The sequence below is a fragment of the Martes martes genome (genome assembly GCF_963455335.1).
Source record: "Martes martes genome assembly, chromosome: 6".
Taxonomy (NCBI): domain Eukaryota; kingdom Metazoa; phylum Chordata; class Mammalia; order Carnivora; family Mustelidae; genus Martes; species Martes martes.
The window spans coordinates 120,218,975-120,236,971 of NC_137893.1; the positions used below are offsets into that span (position 1 = coordinate 120,218,975).

Here is a 17,997-nt window from a genome sequence, read left to right on the forward strand (position 1 = left end):
AGAAGAGTTGGGAAAAAGTCTTGAAGTGTGACCAGAGGGACTGTGAACATACTCAACAGAGGATGCACGCGTGGGCAACTGCGACCTGAGCTCTGATAGCCGCGGGGCGGTCTGGGTCCCTGGGAGGGGCTGCAGCCCTGTCCCGCACAGCCCAACTGGGCCAGAGCCGCACCCGCCCTGCGAGCAGGTGGCAGCACGGTCGGCTGGAGCCTGACAGGCATGGAGCGCAGGCGGGGGCGCGCGCTGGGGGGCGCGGAGCGGAGGGCGCCGCGGGCCGCCAGGAACGGGGGGCGGGCCGGAGCAAGCGGGCCTCCGCGCGGCACTTGGCACGCACGCGCAGACGGGCCGCGGGGCCCGGAGGCACAGAGGAGGGGGAGCGAGAGAGGGGGGTGTGGAACGTATTTCCGCTCTGGCGGACAAATAATACCGGCCAAAGGGGAGGCCAGGCCATCCGGCCCTTTAACCGTGTGGGGGGGGCTGTTGAAGAAAGGGGGGTCGGGAAAGGGGGAATCCTGCTCCTTTAATTCCCTCCCCTCTTCCTCCTCCCCGAGTTCTCGCCGACGCCGAGGCGCGCGGGGCCTGGAACACACTGCAGGAGCCGCCCCCGCCCCTCCTTCCTTACGCCCACGCGGAGCTGGCCCCGCGCGCGCGCCTCGTGCACCCCCGCGCCTGCGCGCTGCCCAGGCCCTGCCCGTGTTTGGGGGTGCTGCCGACCCCGGGGGGGGTGGGGGAGATAGGGGGGGAAAAAACAGCGCGCGGAACCGGGCCAGGTGAGAGGCGCGTGCACTCAGGGTCGTGGGGCTGGGGGGGCGTGCCACGGAGCTCTGAACGTGGGGGGGGCGTGCACGAAGCGTGCAGGCGGCGGGGGGAGGACGTGAAAGGCGCGTGCAAACGTGCAAAGGGGGGGCGGAGGAATGAAGCAGCGGGGAAAGGGGGCGGGGTGAGAAGAGGCTGCAGCCCGGGCCACCCCGGCGCCCAGAACCCCAGGCCTCTGCTCCCGATTTCTCTTACCTTCCCCGTGGGCGCTCGGGCTCGCCCGGTCCTCGCGGGCGGTCGGGCTGGGGGGGTGTGGACGCCGCTGCCCCGCCCCCGGGAACCACGCCTCCGTCCTCTCGGAGGGACAGCTCTTCCCCAGGGACTGGGGAAACTGAGGAAGAGGCCTGAAGACTGGGAGATCCGAAGCTGGGAGGCTGGGCAGAAATGGGGGTGAGGGGCCTGGAGCGTTGGCTTAGCAGAGCCAGAGACCTTTGTCTCTGACCAGGTTTCCTTCCCGACCAGGGTTGCCCACCCCCGCCACAATGGCCTCTGGGGTGGAAGTCCTGCGCTTCCAGCTGCCGGGCCACGAGGCCGCTACCCTGCGGAATATGAACCAGCTCCGCGCAGAGGAGCGGTTTTGCGACGTGACCATTGTGGCCGACAGCCTCAAGTTCCGTGGCCACAAGGTCATCCTGGCCGCCTGCTCGCCTTTCCTGAGGGACCAGTTCCTGCTGAACCCCAGTTCTGAGCTGCAGGTTTCCCTGATGCACAGTGCGCGCATCGTGGCCGACCTGCTCCTCTCCTGTTACACGGGCGCTCTGGAATTCGCTGTCAGGGACATCGTCAACTACCTGACGGCTGCCTCCTACCTGCAGATGGAGCACGTGGTGGAGAAATGCAGGAACGCCCTCAGCCAGTTCATTGAGCCCAAAATAGGCCTCAAAGAGGACGGGGTCAGCGACGCCAGCCTTGTGAGCAGTGTCAGTGCCACCAAATCCCTCCTCCCTCCCGCCAGGACCCCAAAGCCAGCCCCCAAGCCCCCACCCCCACCCCCTCTACCCCCTCCACTCCTACGGCCGGTGAAACTGGAGTTTCCTCTGGATGAGGACCTGGAGCTGAAGGCCGAGGAAGAAGATGAGGACGAGGACGAGGACGTGTCTGACATCTGCATCGTCAAGGTGGAGTCGGCCCTGGAGGTGGCACACCGGCTCAAACCTCCGGGAGGTTTGGGAGGAGGTCTGAGCATCGGAGGCTCCGTGGGCAGCCACCTGGGAGAGCTGGCCCAGAGCAGCGTGCCCCCCAGCACTGTGGCCCCACCGCAGGGGGTCGTGAAAGCCTGCTATAGCCTGTCTGAAGACGCAGAAGGGGAGGGCTTGCTGTTGATCCCCGGAGGCCGGGCCAGCGTGGGGGCCACCTCGGGCCTGGTGGAGGCAGCAGCGGTGGCCATGGCTGCCCGGGGGGCGGGGGGCAGCCTGGGGGCAGGGGGCAGCCGGGGACCCCTGCCGGGGGGCTTTTCCAGTGGAAACCCCCTAAAAAACATCAAGTGCACCAAGTGCCCGGAAGTGTTCCAGGGCGTGGAGAAGCTGGTCTTCCACATGCGGGCGCAGCACTTCATCTTCATGTGCCCACGCTGCGGCAAGCAGTTCAACCACAGCAGCAACCTCAACCGCCACATGAACGTGCACCGCGGTGTCAAGTCACACTCATGCGGCATCTGCGGCAAGTGCTTCACGCAGAAGTCCACGCTGCACGACCACCTCAATCTCCACTCCGGAGCGAGGCCCTATCGCTGCTCCTACTGCGACGTGCGCTTCGCTCACAAGCCCGCCATTAGGCGGCACCTCAAGGAGCAGCATGGCAAGACCACGGCGGAGAACGTGCTGGAGGCCAGCGTGGCTGAGATCAACGTCCTCATCCGCTAGCGGGGCAGTCTCGGAGGCCAGGAGGCGGGCATCCCTGGGCTCAGTGGGAAGGGAGCTCCTAGCCCAGGAGAACAGGGCGGGTGGGAGGGTCGGGAACAGGCAGGTACGGTGGGGAACCTGAGCAGATACATCCTGAGGGAGGGGCTGAAGATTCCTTGAACAGAAGACCCCTGCCTTTTCAGGAAAAAAAAAAAAAAAAGTGAGGGAGAGGGTTCTTGAGAAAGCCAAGGGAATATGGGCTCCCAGAGAAAAATTTTCTTCTCTTAGAGGTGCATGGAAATGTGGAGGGAGGGAAAGGGTTTTATAGAATGAGAAGAAAAAAAGGAAAATGATTTATTCCTGGTTAAGGCTGCCCAGGGTGAGGTTCCGATATTTCTTGAGATGGGGGGGGGTGGGTGGGAGTTGGGAGGGAATTTGGCAGGAGGCAGTTTACGTGTTCCTGCATAGAATAGATCCTTGGGAGAGGGAGTGGTGGGGGAAAGGATTATTGAATCCCAGAAAAGGAAGTGGGGAGACAGTTCTTGCATGCTGGGGGAATGGGACTGTGGGTAAAGGCTCACCGGAACTCTAGGGAGAACCATGTCAGGTGCCAGGTAAGAGAACTTGGGGGTGAGCATCCTGGGTAGATATGGAAAAGTGGGGGACAATAGCAAGAAGGATGAATAGTGGTGGGGGTGGGGGGTAGGGCACTTAGATGAGAGGATACAAGGAGGGCTGTTGGGTGGGAGGGAGAGGAGTAGAGACTTATACAGTATTTTTTAAGAAAAAAACGTATTTTTTAGGATTTTTTCTGGAGTTTGGGGTTTTAGTTTTTCTGCTTTTGTTTTCCACAAAATAAATAATTAAAAAAAGAAACCCACACAATTTTTTTCCTTTATACTCTGTCTGGCAACTGCATGTGTATGACTATCCCACTCTAGACACCCTCTCCTTCTTTATGCCATTTGTTCAATACTCAGCACAGCTCATGCAGGACCCATGCCTGAAGGAGACTTGACAAGAGCAGGGGATTGTGACAAGTGGGCTTCTCTGGCTGGGGACCCTCCCAGTTCTGCAACCTCAGCATCTGGCAGGTATCTCATACTTGTGTTCCATGATTGGCGGTGGTGGTAACACACAACTTCCCCCTCTATTACAAGAGTTTGGTATCAGCCCTGGGGATGAGCTATAAAGGTGATCATTATGGCCACCAAAACTGTAAGCAGGAGACTATTTTTGGGCATTTATATTCTGAGGATTCATGTCCTCCGGAAAGCCAAAAAAAAAAAAAAAAAAGGCAAAAACACTGTGTTTGGATTCGGGTATGGAGAAGACTACAAGTCCCACAAAGCTCTGGAATACTTCTTAACCAAAGAGAACTACAGTTCCCAGAAGGCCCTGAAATGGCCTCAGGTGCCCCATACTCCAACTAAGGGCTTCTATCAAATACTGCGTGTGAAATCATACAGGGTTTTCTCCAAACTTTGACCAGAATGTAATCTGTAAAGGGATCGTATCCTAAGTAATGCTATCAAGGTTGTATATCTTTGTGTAATATTATTCATACTTACACTGTTAACTGGGCTTATGCCCCACTTAGTTCCTGACTATGCTTGTGAGGTGTTTGGCACCAAAAAAAAAAAAAAAAAAAGTTAGTAGTGTCACTAGCAGTAATAACTCTAGGGCCTCTGGGGGCTTACTTGGATCCCTAGTGCCTATGGTGACGTAACAGGTCTGGCATAAACAGAAGAGACTTTAGCCCCAGGTTTTCAAAAGAGGACGCCGATCCAGGAGACATGAAGCACCAAGATAGAAACAGTCGAGAGTAAAGGTGTCCTCCGCGCGTTCCCACTGCCCCCTTCCTGCTCGTTAGTGAAGCCAGGCCAAAACTGAGCCTGATCCATCTGGCGACCCAGAAACCAGAAAGCACCCAGAGGCGGGAGAAACATAACGCGGGCCAGACTGGAAAGACAGCCGCTGCCGAGAGCAGTGAGGGTCAGACGACACTCCCTTCGTTACCTACAAACAGGCGGGGTATGGAGAAGCCACACCTGAACCCAGGCATGCCTCACCTTCGGCTCCCCGCTGAGCTGACGCCAGGATTAGCAGGAATTCTCCCCTGCAGCCCCCAGCTTAGGACAGCCACTGCCATTTCCGAAGCGGCTCTCCAGGGGAAAATGGCCAGAAAGCGCGTAGTGGCTCCTTTAAGGCTCCTCCTAGCCCTCCCTCCCCCGCCCACGTGACCCGGGGCGGCCGCGCGCCGGCTCGGCCCCCCGCGCAAGCGGCGATGGCGGCGGCGGCGGGAGCTGCAGCGGCGGCGGCCGCCGAGGTGCGGAAGGGGAGGGGGAGAGGCGGGTGCATGCCCGCGCGCGCGCCCGGGGGAAGCGCGCGCCCGTGCAATGCTCCGGGGGTGCAACGGGGCCGGGGGGCCCGGACGGGACCTGCAGCAATCCGGAGGGCCAGCACCGGGGGCGGATGAGGGGACCAGGGGGTGGGAGGTGGGGGGAGTGGGCACGGAGGCACGCGTGCAGCCGCCGGCTGCCCCCGAGTGGGCGGCCGGCGCCGGGGCCCCAGGAGCACGCGCGAGGGGCACGAGGGGCCGTCCACCGGGCTGGGGGGCAGCGGGTGCTGGAGGGGTTGGTGCCCGGGGTCCCCGCGGCCTGGGGGACAAAGGGGGAGCGGCGCGTGCAGCCGGGAGGAGGGGGCGGGGCCGGGGCGCGGAGGCCCCGCCCCCTCCCCCTCCTCTTTTCTCGGCCCCTGAGATGCGGGGTCTACCGAGAGGGAGGGGGCTAATGCGGGCCCGGGGGAGGGGTCGTGCGGCCCCCCCGGGCAGCCGAGGCCGCGGAAGGGGGGGCCCTCATAGAGGAAGAGGTAGGCCCCGGAGCCTACTCTCTCTTCCCAGAGCCCAGGCGTCCTGGGCTCCCCAACTTCCTACTGGACTGACCAGCCCCCCTATACCTTGTGTCCCCTGCCAGGGGGAGGCCCCTGCTGAGATGGGGGCGCTGGTGCTGGAGAAGGAGCCTAGAGGAGCCACTGAAAGAGGTGAGTGCAGCAGAAACGGGCCCAGTTGGACCTTCACCTTCCCCAACACCGGATTCCCTGAGATCTTAACCCTGAACTTTTTATTTTCCCTTACAGTCCACGGCTCTTTGGGGGACACCCCTCGTAGTGAGGAGACCCTGCCCAAGGCCAGCCCCGACTCCCTGGAGCCTGCTGGGCCCTCATCCCCAGCCTCTGTCACAGTCACTGTTGGCGATGAGGGGGCTGACACCCCTGTGGGAGCCACACCACTCATTGGGGATGAACCTGAGAATCTGGAGGGAGATGGGGACCTCCATGGGGGCCGCATCCTGCTGGGTGAGAGGCTGGGGAGCCTGGAGGGCTGAGGTGGGGTATTCTGTGATCGCTTTCACTCTTATCTTGCCTCTGCCTGCCTGCCTCTCTGTCTTCCAGGCCATGCCACAAAGTCATTCCCCTCTTCCCCCAGCAAGGGGGGCGCCTGTCCCAGCCGGGCCAAGATGTCAATGACAGGGACTGGAAAATCACCCCCATCAGTCCAGAGTTTGGCTATGCGGCTGCTGAGTATGCCGGGGGCCCAGGGGGCAGCCACAGCAGGGCCCGAGCCCCCTGTGGCCACACCCAGCCCAGAGGGACAGCCCAAGGTCCACCGAGCCAGAAAAACCATGTCCAAACCAGGAAATGGGCAGGTGAGGATTTGGTGGGGAGAGGCGTGGGGGTGGGGAAATTAAAGTAGTCCACTATGAACCCCTTGTGGGCTTTTTTTTTTTTTTTTTTTAACAGTTTAGCTAGAGACCTTTCTTCATCCATTCTCGGTTCTACATACTTACTTAGGGGCCACTGTGTGTCAAATTCTGGGCTGGGCTTAATCTGAACAGACAAGTTCCTGTCTTCCTGGAGTTTACAATTCTTGGGGAGAGGAGAATAGAAAAAACAAAGGTTAGAGAGTTAATGATGTAGTTAACCTCGTAATTCTTATGATAATGACTGTCTAAGGAACTTCAAACTCTCTTTCTACCTCAAAGTGGGCCCCAAGGGAGCTTTTTCCTCCCTTTGAAACTGCCCCTGCTTCCTTTTTCAGAGGGTTTCTAAGGGTTGGGTTTTTTTGTTGTTTTTTTTTTTTATACTGTGAATCCCTACAGGGAAGGAGCTGAGGGAAAGGACAAAAGCCCCAGAATTTCAGAAGCTTTATGACAGTGTTTCTGGGGCTCTGGTATCATTTTGTTCTGGATATGGTTTAGGCAGTTTTGGGCAAGGCGTGAACCTTTGTTTTCTCCTCTGTAAAATGGGTAAAGAGGGCCTGCTTTTGTGTGCTTGAAGAGGTAAGTGTTAGGTGAAGATATGCTTGACACACTGCCTCTGGGGAGACCAGAGTTGTGATTGCCACATTCTGGTTTATTGGAGCTTCAGATGGCAATTTTGAGGGTGTGTCTCGCCCACCCCAACCTCATCCAGGGCTCCAGGCTAATCCAGGTAGAACTACTAAGTGTGTTTCCTCTTGGTCCCCAGCCCCCCGTCCCTGAGAAGCGGCCCCCTGAAGTGCAGCATTTCCGCATGAGTGATGATGTACACTCGCTGGGGAAGATGACCTCAGGTCAGTCCCACCCCACCCCCACCCACTGGCCACTGGATAAGACCTGTCCTGAGGGTTTAAGGACAGACCTTAACTCCTTTCTCCCTCTCTCTCTTTTCTTCCAGAAGTGGCGAAAAGAAGGAAGCTGAACGCTGGAGGTGGCCTGGTGAGCCTGGAGAGGCAGAAAACAAGGCCTCTCCACCGGGTGGGGGGAGGCTGTATCTTGTACCCAGGGCAAATGGGGGTCAGGTACCAGGTACCAGCAGCTTCCGTTTTTCTGATCTTTCCTAGTCAGAGGAGTTGGGTTCTACACGGGGTTCGGGAGAAGTGACCATGGAGAAAGGGGGCCCAGGGTCCCTGGAGGAGTGGGAGACAGTGGTAGGGGACGACTTCAGCCTCTACTACGACTCCTACTCTGTGGATGAGCGTGTGGACTCTGACAGCAAGGTAAGAAGGAGCTGGCCTTCCTCTAACTTGCTCCCGGTGTGTGCTCCATCCCAGCCTATCCCCTGCCGCTCCCCAAGGTGGTAACCTCCATCCTGGACTTCGGGTTTATCATCCCATTTTGTTTGTTTGCTTATTCGTTATTTTGCTCTTGGTTTTGTCTTACACATGTTTGCTTATGCAGTATAATGCTGTCCTGCCTGACATGCTTTCTATTTAATGTGACATCGTGGGAAATTTCAGATATGCATAAAAGAATAAGGGCTGAGCTCTCATAAAGCCTCAGCCCACCCCAGCAGTTGTCAGCACACAGCGGCTCTTGACTCAGCTCTTCCTCCCCCAGCCCGCCCACCTCCCGGACTGTTGTAAAGTAGCCATCACATCATTTTATCTGGATGTGTTTCCATATGTATCTCTAAACGTGAAGCCTCTTCCTGAGTTTTAAGATCACGGCTTCCCTGTATTCACAACCTCGAAAATGTCCTTAAAACCATCACCCCGCTACCAGGGTCCACATCGCCTCCGTGGTTTCATAAATGGGGTTTTGTCTGTCCAGATTCAAATGCGCTGCATCCACTGGTTTGATCGACATTTGCCTTCGGTCTGTCTTGATGTGTGGGTGCCCCTGGCTTTGAAAAAGCAGCTTTTCTTGCCATTTACTTGTTGATAGGACCAGGTCACTTGTAATACAGAATTCCTTGCATTTAGGCATTCACTGATTGGGCGGGGACTGACATGTTCATCTCTGCCCGGTATTTCTTACAAAGCAGATCTAGAAGCATGATCGGCTTTGGGTGGTTTGTTTGTTTGTTTGTTTGTTTGTTTTTAAGTGGCGAGAAGATCTGATAGCTGGTGTGTATGTTTTCCTGTTGCATCACATCAGGAGTTATAGGACATCTCATCTTTTATTAGTCATGTTTAAGATTGGTCGGTGGATTTATGGAATATCATCCTCATTCTCATTGTAAAGTTCCTCCTGAGCCTCTCTTCTAGTGTTTTGAGCAGCTACGGGTAGTAGTCTTGCCTACGTGTGAAAACTTCATAGAGTATTAAACTATGTGCTGGTTTTCTGGTAATTTTTTTCCCTTAATATGTTGCCAAGATTCACACACATTGTGAGTGAGTTTTTCACAGCTAACGTTCAGCACTCTTGCCTTCCCTGTCCATGCTCACCTTCTCCGGGGAGCCATCTGGGCTAATAGTAGCCTCTTTGTTTTGCTTCGTTGTCTGAGTCTTGGGGGTTGGCTCTCTCCTGCCCTGCCTGTCTCCCAAGTTTCCCCCAAGAGGGGACTGTGGCCTGGAGGTTGCTGTTTCCTCAGACCTGCCTTGCCTTCCTTCCAGTCTGAGGTTGAAGCTCTGGCTGAACAGCTGAGTGAGGAAGAAGAGGAGGAGGAGGAGGAGGAAGAGGAAGAAGAAGAGGAGGAGGAGGAAGAGGAAGAAGAAGAGGAAGACGAGGAGTCAGGGAATCAGTCTGACAGGGTAAGGGTGGGAGGCTAGCATCCCAAGGAGTGGGGGGCTGTGGGGCCCGAGATCTGAGTCCTCAGTGGGGAGAGGTCATGGGCTGGGGGCCAGGCTCTCTAATTCTTCCTCCTTCCCAGAGTGGCTCCAGCGGCCGCCGCAAAGCCAAGAAGAAGTGGCGAAAGGACAGCCCATGGGTGAAGCCGTCCAGGAAACGGCGGAAGCGCGAGCCTCCCCGGGCCAAGGAGCCACGAGGTGAGGAGGCTCCTCTGCTTTTGGGTCCCCTCCTCCAGCCCCCCCTCCCGGCCCCCAGAGAGCATGCACAAACACACGCTCACGCATGTGCTCACGCATGCACGCCCGCATGTACCCACGCGTCCAGGCACCTGTGAGCTCGCACTCTCACTCTCTCTGTCTCTGTGTCAGGAGTGAATGGTGTGGGCTCCTCAGGCCCCAGTGAGTACATGGAGGTCCCTCTGGGGTCCCTGGAGCTGCCCAGCGAGGGGACCCTCTCCCCCAACCACGCTGGTAATTGCCAATTGCCGGGATGGCGAGCCACTAGGGGGCAGGCACCCTCTGGGCTGGAGGGAATGGGGAGGAGGGGGACCCCACTGGAGCCCAGGTGTCTGTCCATGGCTAGGCTTTGGGAGTTCTAGACCCTGGAGGGAAAAGTGGGGGGGGGAGGGGCGTGAGAGGCCCCAGCAGGGGTCCCTGTGGGTGACGGGATTGGCCTCCCTCAGCTCCCTTTTCCCTCTGTCCAAGGGGTATCCAATGACACGTCCTCACTGGAGACCGAGCGGGGCTTTGAGGAGTTACCGCTATGCAGCTGCCGCATGGAGGCTCCCAAGATTGACCGTATCAGTGAGCGAGCTGGGCACAAGTGCATGGCCACAGAGAGTGTGGATGGAGAGGTGGGCCTGGGAGCTGCCAGGGGACGTGGCGGTGGTGGGGACCCAGGCCTCAGCCTCATCCTCTCCCTGCCCGTTCACACCGCTACAGCTGTCAGGCTGCAATGCCGCCATCCTCAAGCGGGAGACCATGAGGCCATCCAGCCGCGTGGCACTGATGGTGCTCTGTGAGACCCACCGTGCCCGCATGGTCAAGCACCACTGCTGCCCAGGCTGTGGCTACTTCTGTACAGCGGTGAGTGGCTGGAGAGGCAGGCCAGCTGCGTGCCCCACAAGGGAGGGCTGTCCCAGAGCCTGAGCGCCTTGTTTCCTCAGGGCACCTTCTTGGAGTGCCACCCCGACTTCCGTGTGGCCCACCGCTTCCACAAGGCCTGTGTGTCCCAGCTGAATGGCATGGTCTTCTGTCCCCACTGTGGGGAGGATGCATCTGAGGCCCAGGAGGTGACCATCCCCCGGGGGGATGGGGTGACCCCACCAGCTGGCACTGCAGCCCCTGCCCCCCCACCCCTGGCTCAGGATGCCCCCGGGAGAGCAGACACTTCCCAGCCCAGGTACTGGCCTCCCCCTTCCCAACTGTCTGTTCCCTGCCCAGCGCCATGGCCTGTAGACATCAGTTCCTTCTCCTGCAGTGCCAGGATGCGAGGGCATGGGGAGCCCCGGCGCCCACCCTGCGACCCTCTGGCTGACACCATCGACAGCTCGGGGCCCTCCCTGACCCTTCCCAACGGGGGCTGCCTGTCAGCTGTGGGGCTGCCCCCTGGGCCCGGCCGCGAGGCCCTGGAGAAGGCCCTGGTCATCCAGGAGTCCGAGAGGTGAATGCAGGGCTGTTCTCGGGCCGGGCAGCTGGGGCTGGGGCTGGAAGGTGGGTCACAGGTACCAAGAGTGATGCTCCTTCTGAGGACCCTACCCCTGTCCCTCACTGTGGTAGGCGGAAGAAACTCCGCTTCCACCCCCGCCAGTTGTACCTGTCCGTGAAGCAGGGGGAGCTGCAGAAGGTGATCCTGATGCTGCGTGAGTATTCGGTTTGCGCGTTTGTTCTGCGCACCTCGCTGGAGCAGCGGTTACGTACCAGACGCTGAGGGTCCCCGTCCATCCCTGAATCACTTAACGTGCAGCAGAGACAGACACACACATAACCTGTGATGGTGGGGACAGTGGTGACAGCGAGCACATAGGTGCTGGGGACAGTGCTGAGTGCATACATGCGTTCACTCACGCCAGCCTTCCCAGTGGAAGCCGGGAGAGGTTGACTAGGACAAGGCCCCACCCGCCGGCTCTCTCACTTACCGCTTGTCCCTCCCTCCTCTGGTGTGGCGGGCTCTCCCCGCAGTGGACAACCTGGACCCCAACTTCCAGAGCGATCAGCAGAGCAAGCGCACGCCCCTGCACGCGGCCGCCCAGAAGGGCTCCGTGGAGATCTGCCACGTGCTGCTGCAGGTCAGCTCCCACCCGGCCTTCTGCCTCCGGGACCCAGTCCTCGCACCCCTTCCCTCGCGCGGGCCTCCCGGGGCACCAGCCCACGTGCCCCCTCCTCGCAGGCGGGAGCCAACATCAATGCAGTGGACAAGCAGCAGCGGACGCCACTGATGGAGGCTGTGGTGAACAACCACCTGGAGGCGGCCCGCTACATGGTGCAGCGTGGCGGCTGCGTCTATAGCAAGGTGTGCGGAGCTGGCCCCACCCACCAGCCCCCACTCCCACCCCCCACCTCCTGGGGCCTTGGGTCAGAGGGTGGGCTGCAGAGCCGACAAGGCACTCACCGGCCGGCCTCTCCCTCAGGAGGAGGATGGCTCCACCTGCCTGCACCATGCAGCCAAAATTGGGAACTTGGAGATGGTCAGCCTACTGCTCAGCACGGGACAGGTGGATGTCAACGCCCAGGTCAGTGGCCTGGCTGCCCCACCAGCCAGCCCCTTTCCTCGGGGTCCTGGGCTCAGCTTCGGGCTTCAGGCCCCAGGCCTCCTTTCAGCCTCCGCTGATTCTGGCCCTTTCCCTGAATCTCAGCCCTGTTCCAGTCTTCTCCATCTCTTTCTCCCTCCTTGTTTGTGTTTTTTCTTTACTTTTCTCTTTTTTGCTTCTTTCTATCAGTTTTCAGAACGAAGAGTTGCTGCCTTAATCTCTAGAAACATGCAGATATTTTTTTATTACCTCTTACTTTGTCGTATCTTGGTTGTGTTTTGGACTATTACAGCCATTCTTCAGTCTTTGATTTGTTTGTTGTTTGTCCAGGAGGAGCCCCTTGAATGAGGCTCCTGTGGCTTTTGCTACGACCCAGCAACTTCTGAGAGCATCTTTACCTTTTAGCATGTTTCCTGCCCCAGGCTGAATCTGCCATTTCTCTAAGAGACTCTGTTTCCTTTATTTATTTATTTTTTTAATTTTATTTATTTATTTGACAGAGATCACAAGTAGAGAGGCAGGCAGAGAGAGGGGGAAGCAGGCTCCCCACTGAGCAGAGAGCCCGATGCGGGGCTCGATTCCAGGACCCTGGGATCATGACCTAAGCCGAAGGCAGAGGCTTCGAAACTCTAAGGCCCCTTAGAAACTCTGCTCCCTCTAAATGGAAAATATTTTTTAGAGACTGCAGCCTGTGTGCTGTTGGGTCATCACATTCTAGGACTTTTGAGTGGAAACACCTAGGAAATATCTGTGTTCTAGAAAGAGAAAAATTACTCTACAACTTTAGACAACAGACGCTATTAGTCCCATTTTATAGACCAGGAAACTGAGACCCAGAGAGATGAAGAGATTTACCCTGGGTCCCGCAGCATGTGAGTGGTGGGGCTGAGACTCCTGCTCTCAGCCTAGCTCTGGAGCCTGTGCTCTAGACCGCATACTGCTTTGGTAAGCAGGCCTGATTGCTGGGCAGACCCTGGGCAGGGGACAGTGGCCTCTCACCCTCCTCCCTCTCTCCCCACCCACAGGACAGTGGGGGGTGGACACCCATCATCTGGGCTGCGGAGCACAAGCACATTGAGGTGATCCGCATGCTGCTGACCCGGGGCGCTGATGTCACGCTCACAGACAACGTGAGTTTGGCGGGGGTTAAGGGAGGAGGGGGCTGCCCTGGCATGCCCTGAGTGAGGGGGAGGCTGGGTTCCGGGGCTCACGGCTTGGGCCCACCCCCCGCCCCTCCCACCTGCATAGGAAGAAAACATCTGCCTGCACTGGGCTTCCTTCACGGGCAGTGCGGCCATCGCCGAGGTCCTCCTCAATGCCCGCTGCGACCTCCACGCAGTCAACTACCACGGGGACACGCCCCTGCACATCGCGGCACGGGAGAGCTACCACGACTGTGTGCTGTGAGCCCCCACCCGCCCCGCACCCTGGCACCCCGGTGCAGGCTCCCAGCCCCGGACCCCACAGGCTCCCCATCCCCTCCCAGGTTGTTCCTGTCACGCGGGGCGAACCCGGAGCTGCGGAACAAGGAGGGGGACACGGCGTGGGACCTGACTCCGGAGCGCTCCGACGTCTGGTTTGCCCTGCAGCTCAACCGCAAGCTTCGGCTGGGAGTGGGGAATCGGGCCATCCGCACTGAGAAGATTATATGCCGGTGAGCCTGGAGCCCTCTACACCCGGGACAGCCTCTGCCCCCTCCCCAAGCCCTGCTGAACCCTCAGAACATCCCTTGGGCCCCCCCGAACAGGCTCCATTGAATCCTCAGAGCCAGCCCCCAACAGGATGCCAGAGATAGTAAATGAGGATAGAGCTAAATGAGGGTTTCAGAGGAGCTGTGCGCGTTTAGTGTTAGAGGGTGCGGTGCAGTGGTGGGGACATATCTGTAGTAAAAAACTATTCCTCAGTTATCTGAAGTCCGGTTTTCATTGGTTGTCCCGCAGTTTATTTGGCAGTCTTCCTCCCCCTGCCCCGACGAACTCCCAGAACCACCCCCTTCCCTCCCATGGCCCCAGGAACCTCTCAGGCCTCTCCTTGCACCTGGTGGACCCCGCACCCCCTCCTCTAGCGCCCCCAGCCCCATCTCCCTTCTGTCAGGGATGTGGCTCGGGGCTATGAGAACGTGCCTATCCCCTGTGTCAACGGCGTGGACGGGGAGCCCTGCCCTGAAGATTACAAGTACATCTCGGAGAACTGCGAGACATCCACCATGAACATCGACCGGAACATCACCCATTTGCAAGTAAGTGGGGGGCCCTGCACGCCACCCCCCCCAGAGGGACATCCAGAGCAGCCAGGGCCAGTCGGGCAAGTCGTGTACGAACAAGGGAGCCAGGCTGAAAGGGAACTCAGGTGTGGGCTTGCATCCATCTGGGAAAAGGGTGCTTTCTTTAGGATACGTGAAGGTGTATTGGCTTACAGTAGCCCTGGGACCCCTGTCAGCAACACCTTGATTCCCCCTCACCCTGGGACCATCAGCACCCACTGTCCCGAAGTAACAACCTCAGAGGAAGGACAGTGGTGGGGGGTCAGGGAGCACTGGCTGCTGAGGGGACAGGGCCGTTTCTGAGGGTCGAGCTCATCCCCTGCCTCCTGCCTCAGCACTGCACCTGTGTGGACGACTGCTCCAGCTCCAACTGCCTGTGCGGGCAGCTCAGCATCCGCTGCTGGTACGACAAGGTGCGTGCACTCCACCTGCTCCCCGCCGCCGGTCCCTCCCTTGTGAACAGCAGGGCAGGGCAGGGGTCCGGGGGGCGCTGCCAGGATGAAGCTGGGCCCATGCCCAGCTACGTGCCAACCAAGGACGTGGTGCAGGTCCTAGTCTCTGAGCTTGGCACGTGTGGCCTCCCCCAGCCCGTCCTTCCCGTCTGTGGGGTCGGGAGCCGTAGTGGGCACCACACGGAAACTACTTGTCCTTCCCTCCCTCGACCCCAGGACGGGCGGCTGCTCCAGGAATTTAATAAGATCGAGCCCCCACTGATTTTCGAGTGTAACCAGGCGTGCTCCTGCTGGAGAAACTGCAAGAACCGGGTGGTACAGAGTGGCATCAAGTGAGGCCCGCCCCTGCAGCCCGCCCTCAGCCCCCCACACCCCACATACCACCACCTGATGCCAGCCTCTGTCCCACCCCCCAGAGTGCGACTGCAGCTCTACCGGACAGCCAAGATGGGCTGGGGGGTCCGTGCCCTGCAGACCATCCCCCAGGGGACCTTCATCTGCGAGTGAGTAGGGGTCGGGGTGGGTGCCCAGCTGCAGCTGCCTCCCAGGTCTCCCTCCGCTCTCCTCCCTGACAGGTCCTGCCCCTTTTCACTGCCCCTCCCCGGCCAGACTGCACCTGCCCCTAGCCTGCCCAGACTGCAGAGCCTCCTGCCACCACCACCATATCACCCCTCCCCTGCCTTTCCAAGCTGGGAGACGGACCTGGTTTGAGCTGCACTCTGCCGCTGGGTGTCCGTGGCCGAGTTCTTAACCTCTTTGAGTGTCATTTCTCTTGTCTTCAAAATCGAGGTGGTGTGACCTTTCCATCCACCTCCACTTTCTTTTCCAACATCTGTCACCCCCTGTCCGGTGCTTCCCCCCATGGCTGACAGACTTCTAGGCCTCCTTTGACCCTATTTCCCAATTAAGGGACCATCCATTTTCTCTTACTTTTTTTTTTTAAGATTTTTATTTATTTGAGAAAGAGAACAAATGGGGTGGGGGCAGGGGGAGAAGCAGGCTCCCCACTAAGCAGGGAGCCCGATGTAGGACTCGATCCCAGGACCCTGGGATCATGACCTGAGCTGAAAGCAGACACTTAACAAGCCACCCTGGTGCCCCCATTTCCTCTTTATTGGGTCATCTCTCAGCTTTGTGGAGATGGCTGCTTCCTCCTGGACCTCGAGTTCCCCACCATCGACTCACTGCTCATCCCTGCCGGAATCGGCCTCGGCCTTCACCCTCCTGCTGACGCTGCCTCTCGACAGACCTCCCCTCACCCCGTGTCTTGGTCCTCATTCTGGCGTCTGCCACCCCGCCTTGCTCTGGCTCTCATGATGCTGTCCTCACCTCAGACCCGTCCATCCTTCCTCTTCACCAGCTTCTCTTCCTCTGCTTTCTAAATGTGGCTGTCCTTGTCGCTAGCTCCTTCCCAGAGTCCATCATGGCCCCTGCGGCTCCATCCCTTCCTGCAGCCCTGCCGTCAGTCCTGTCGTACAGCCTGGCTTCGCCCCCACGTGCTGGGTGCTTCACACCCGCGTGCTAGATGATCCCTAGTGCACACACCTCCCAGGTGCTAAACCCATATGGACCCCCCCCCAAAAAAAAACCAGCTGCCTACACATTCTAGTCCCCTTAACCATAGGGACTTGCCGTCTCCCTGCTCACTGTCTCTTCCTCCTGCACAGCTCAGGCCCTTCCCTTTACCTTCCCCATGGCTGCTTCTCTAGCTCATCCCCAGCCCACTAGCCCCCAGCTTCCCCCACATGTCCTCGTCCTGCCTGTTGTTCTAGGTATCCAGCAGAGACCCCAGCTGGCAGAGGGAGGCCCTGTGTGTCCTCTCCCACGCTGGTGCCCCCTGTTCTTCCTCCTGCTCTTCGCTCCAGGGGAGAGCTACCCACCTCCCCCATCCCATGATGTCTGATGTCCGCTGTCCTCCATGCCCACTCTGCCCTGGCTGCCCACCCGCCCCAGCCATGTCGATCTGTGGGATCCATGGACACAGACCAGGGCAGTTGACAGATCGTGAAAGAGGATTCCGTGGGGTTGTGAGGAGGGACAGGGCCTGGAGCTGGCTCCCAGTAACCCCCACTCACCTTCAGAACTGCCGCTTCCTGGCCCACAGGTATGTCGGCGAGCTGATCTCTGATGCCGAGGCTGATGTGAGAGAGGATGATTCTTACCTCTTCGACTTAGACAATAAGGTGGGCAGGAGACCCCTCTGTGTCTTGCAGTCAGTCAGCAGATGGGAATGTGGGGAGGAGGGACTAGGGGATTCATGGGGGTGGGGGTTGGCCAGGCAAGCACGGTAGTAGTGGACTTGAAGGGTGCCGCCCTCCCCTCAGGATGGAGAGGTGTACTGCATCGATGCCCGTTACTATGGCAACATCAGCCGCTTCATCAACCACCTGTGTGACCCCAACATCATCCCTGTCCGGGTCTTCATGCTGCACCAAGACCTGCGCTTTCCACGCATTGCCTTCTTCAGTTCCCGAGACATCCGGACTGGGGAGGAGCTGGGGTGAGGTGTCTCCAGTGTGTGGCCAGGGTGTGGGACATGCAGTGAGCCCGGGACCAGACACCAAAGGCTGGAGAGTGCCTGGTGTCCAGGCAAGGAGTAGAGCCAAGGCTCTCAAGATATCAGTGTAAATGGAGTCCTGAGCCTCCCAGATTTTGATTCAGTAGATTTGGGATGGAGCCCAAGATTCTGCACGTCTGACAAGTCCACAGGGAGGGCTAGTGTGCACACAGAAGGGCTGGGAGCCTATCAGGAGAAGATGGGGTGGGTGCTTTGGGGCAGACCTGGGCCACTGGCTCAGGATCCCATAGCCTCTTGTGCTCCTCTGACAGGTTTGACTATGGTGACCGCTTCTGGGACATCAAAAGCAAATACTTCACTTGTCAGTGTGGCTCTGAGAAATGCAAGCACTCAGCCGAGGCCATCGCCCTGGAACAGAGCCGCCTGGCGCGCCTAGACCCCCACCCCGAGCTGCTGCCTGAGCTCGGCTCCCTGCCCCCCGTCAATCCCTGATAGCGGACCACACATGCACCCCACCTCTGGATGGCCACCAGCTCAGCAGCCCCCTCTGCCACTTGCTGCTCACAGCCCACATCTTGGGGTGCTGCCGTCTTCTCTCCCCACCCCTTTCACACATTCCTTGGCCACAGACCCCAGCCAGGCCCTGGAGGTCTGACAGCCCGTCTCTCCCAGAGCTGGTTCCTCCCTGGGAGGGTAACTTCAGGGCTGGCCACTCCCTGTTCCCCATCCTCAGCTGAAGTTTGATGAATTGAAATTGGGCCTCTGGTTTCCTTTGTTCTCAATAAATACTGGGTTTGGTAATAAACT

At 58.8% G+C, this 17,997-nt stretch overlaps 2 protein-coding genes across 6 annotated transcripts; both read left to right on the forward strand.

Annotated features, from left to right (window-relative positions):
* The first annotated feature begins 1,148 nt into the window (after nucleotides 1–1,148).
* ZBTB12 (zinc finger and BTB domain containing 12) lies at nucleotides 1,149–2,808 on the forward strand. The gene has a single exon (XM_080805838.1). It carries the CDS (start codon nucleotides 1,299–1,301, stop codon nucleotides 2,676–2,678), a length of 1,380 nt encoding a protein of 459 aa, XP_080661964.1. The 5' UTR covers nucleotides 1,149–1,298; the 3' UTR covers nucleotides 2,679–2,808.
* A 2,103-nt stretch (nucleotides 2,809–4,911) lies between these two features.
* Nucleotides 4,912–17,992, forward strand: EHMT2 (euchromatic histone lysine methyltransferase 2; the record flags this gene model as incomplete). 5 transcript variants are annotated; one of them, XM_080806105.1, is made up of 28 exons in its annotated part: nucleotides 4,912–4,986; nucleotides 5,633–5,699; nucleotides 5,796–6,014; nucleotides 6,111–6,364; nucleotides 7,185–7,269; nucleotides 7,374–7,414; nucleotides 7,540–7,695; nucleotides 9,034–9,171; nucleotides 9,291–9,405; nucleotides 9,577–9,678; nucleotides 9,913–10,061; nucleotides 10,150–10,293; nucleotides 10,374–10,609; nucleotides 10,688–10,870; nucleotides 10,987–11,069; nucleotides 11,389–11,495; nucleotides 11,597–11,719; nucleotides 11,838–11,939; nucleotides 12,983–13,087; nucleotides 13,206–13,360; nucleotides 13,444–13,611; nucleotides 14,052–14,196; nucleotides 14,556–14,633; nucleotides 14,889–15,004; nucleotides 15,089–15,175; nucleotides 16,777–16,855; nucleotides 16,997–17,172; nucleotides 17,502–17,992. In XM_080806105.1, the coding sequence occupies 28 exons, from the start codon at nucleotides 4,945–4,947 to the stop codon at nucleotides 17,680–17,682; spliced, it is 3,636 nt and encodes a 1,211-aa protein (XP_080662231.1). In that variant the 3' UTR covers nucleotides 17,683–17,992. The 5 variants fall into 5 exon arrangements, 4 of the variants coding, with proteins under 4 accessions (XP_080662231.1, XP_080662230.1, XP_080662228.1 ...); XM_080806104.1 differs by lacking the exon at nucleotides 9,577–9,678 and having other exon boundaries at nucleotides 4,926–4,986; XR_013966990.1 differs by lacking the exon at nucleotides 4,912–4,986 and having other exon boundaries at nucleotides 5,057–5,699; nucleotides 14,023–14,196.
* Nucleotides 17,993–17,997: the final 5 nt, after the last annotated feature.

Excerpts from the sequence above, each read along its gene's own strand:
- ZBTB12 (XM_080805838.1), top strand. The coding sequence starts at position 1,299 with ATGGCCTCTGGGGTGGAAGTCCTGCGCTTCCAGCTGCCGGGCCACGAG.